The 1,560-nt window shown below is 37.8% G+C and overlaps 1 protein-coding gene across 1 annotated transcript; it reads right to left on the bottom strand.

Moving 5' to 3' along the window:
* Nucleotides 1–6: 6 nt before the first annotated feature.
* LOC111382951 (transcription factor GTE9-like) lies at nucleotides 7–1,520 on the bottom strand. Its single transcript, XM_023006997.1, has 5 exons — nucleotides 1,092–1,520; nucleotides 898–1,013; nucleotides 736–802; nucleotides 486–616; nucleotides 7–391 (listed from the first exon to the last, which is right to left on the bottom strand). Exons 1-5 carry the CDS (start codon nucleotides 1,111–1,113, stop codon nucleotides 122–124), a joined length of 606 nt encoding a protein of 201 aa, XP_022862765.1. The 5' UTR covers nucleotides 1,114–1,520; the 3' UTR covers nucleotides 7–121.
* Nucleotides 1,521–1,560: the final 40 nt, after the last annotated feature.

Below are 1,560 nucleotides of genomic sequence, written 5' to 3'. Positions count from 1 at the left end.
GGGCCCAAGAAAATGGTTAAGATTTCACCAGAACAGTAAGAGGATTTTAAGGAAAACACCTCAAATTTCATCAAAGATTACAGTCTCGTCATTATAGGCTCTTGAGATTGAAACAAGTTGATCAATCAATTTCTCCATCTTCCATATCATTTGAAGTACCTGGGTTACTTTGATATTTAACTTCTTCCTCCTCGTCCTCCTTCATGTATAGTCCAAGTTGCTTCAGTGGATTACCTGTTGCCTGAAATTTGAGACTACCAAGGCCATTTTCAGAACATTCAGGATTTGTCTGCTCTATCGTGCCTTCTGAGTTCTCGTCCAGAGCAGCTCTAAAGATTTCGAAATCTTCAGTAAATTGGATATTCTCATTAATCTCGACGGTCTTCTCCATCTGTTAAGAACGTAATGTCAAGTAATGAACACGGGGGTAGAGGTGGGGTTAATGCTAGAATTCCGTATGATTTGTCACTCAAGAAACTTTTTACCTTCTGCAGGGCCTGACGTGCTGCTTCCCTTTCAAGTTCTCTTTTCCTTTTGGCTTCTGTTGCGGCCTCTGCTTCAGCCATTTTTCGAGCATCTTCTGCAGCCTTGGCTTCTGCTTGCAAACGAGCTTTCTCTGAATGAACAGAAGTTCAAAACACCATTGCATATTAAATAAGAATAAATCTAGATGTATTTTCAGCATGAAGCTATGTGCATTAGCCCAATACAATAACATTTTCAAGAAACTCAGACCTCCTCTTCTTCGTCTTTCAAGCTCTTCTCTGTTAAGCTTCAATTTTTCAGGATCCTGATTCTTGCCCTGAAAGTTTTCGATTGCCCCATTTGTTACTCAACAGGAGTGGAATGCAATAAAAGCAAGCTCAAGCTTAACTAGTAAATCAAAGTTCAACATACATTTTCAAGACTACTCTCTTGGGCTTTAATTATAATATCTGCGAATCGGCTTCTCAATAAAGCTGCACGATAAAGCTTTTGTGGGGAGACTTGCCTATCCGGTAAAGCACTCTCCCCTAAAATGTTACAATATGCTGGTGAGATGCTGCTTAACTAATAGCACAACATTTTCTTCATTGGTTTTCATTGCTTACCCTCATGACCACAATTTAACATCTTATTTCCAGAAGCTGAATCCTTGACCACATCTGATTCATCACCAGAAGAACTTCCCGAGTCCAAATCTGTGAAAAAGCACCAAGACCAAAAGATAATATAACGTTAAATTAATAAATAGTTGCAATAACTCATTGGTAGTGAAGTTAGATTGCCATGATAACAAATGATTAAGCAATGACCAAAAAATAAAAGCAACACCCACCACCGAGGGCTTGCATGAAGAGCTACGAAGAACTGACCTCTCCATAAGGAAGAGGATCTGTAAATTTCTTCAGACCAATCGGGCACGTGTAGTGTAGGACACACTTAAATTTACTCATTATAACATAACACTAAAAATATTATTCTATATAAGATGCATTAGAATTTGAAATGTACACATGGAACAAAATAAAGTAATATAATATGTAATTAAGAAATATGCCAACTGGATTAATAGATGTA

The sequence above is a fragment of the Olea europaea genome, unplaced genomic scaffold (assembly GCF_002742605.1).
Source record: "Olea europaea var. sylvestris unplaced genomic scaffold, O_europaea_v1 scaffold25907, whole genome shotgun sequence".
In the NCBI taxonomy this organism is placed as follows: Eukaryota; Viridiplantae; Streptophyta; class Magnoliopsida; order Lamiales; family Oleaceae; genus Olea; species Olea europaea.
The sequence above is the reverse complement of the archived record's forward strand: the minus strand, read 5'-3'. Positions and strand labels throughout refer to the sequence as shown.

Excerpts from the sequence above, each read along its gene's own strand:
- LOC111382951 (XM_023006997.1), bottom strand. The coding sequence starts at position 1,113 with ATGTTAAATTGTGGTCATGAGG. Across the intron at positions 1,014-1,091 it reads GTTAAATTGTGGTCATGAGG|GGGAGAGTGCTTTACCGGAT; the intron begins GTAAGCAATGAA and ends GTAACATTTTAG. Across the intron at positions 617-735 it reads TGAAAGACGAAGAAGAGGAG|AGAAAGCTCGTTTGCAAGCA; the intron begins GTCTGAGTTTCT and ends CTGTTCATTCAG.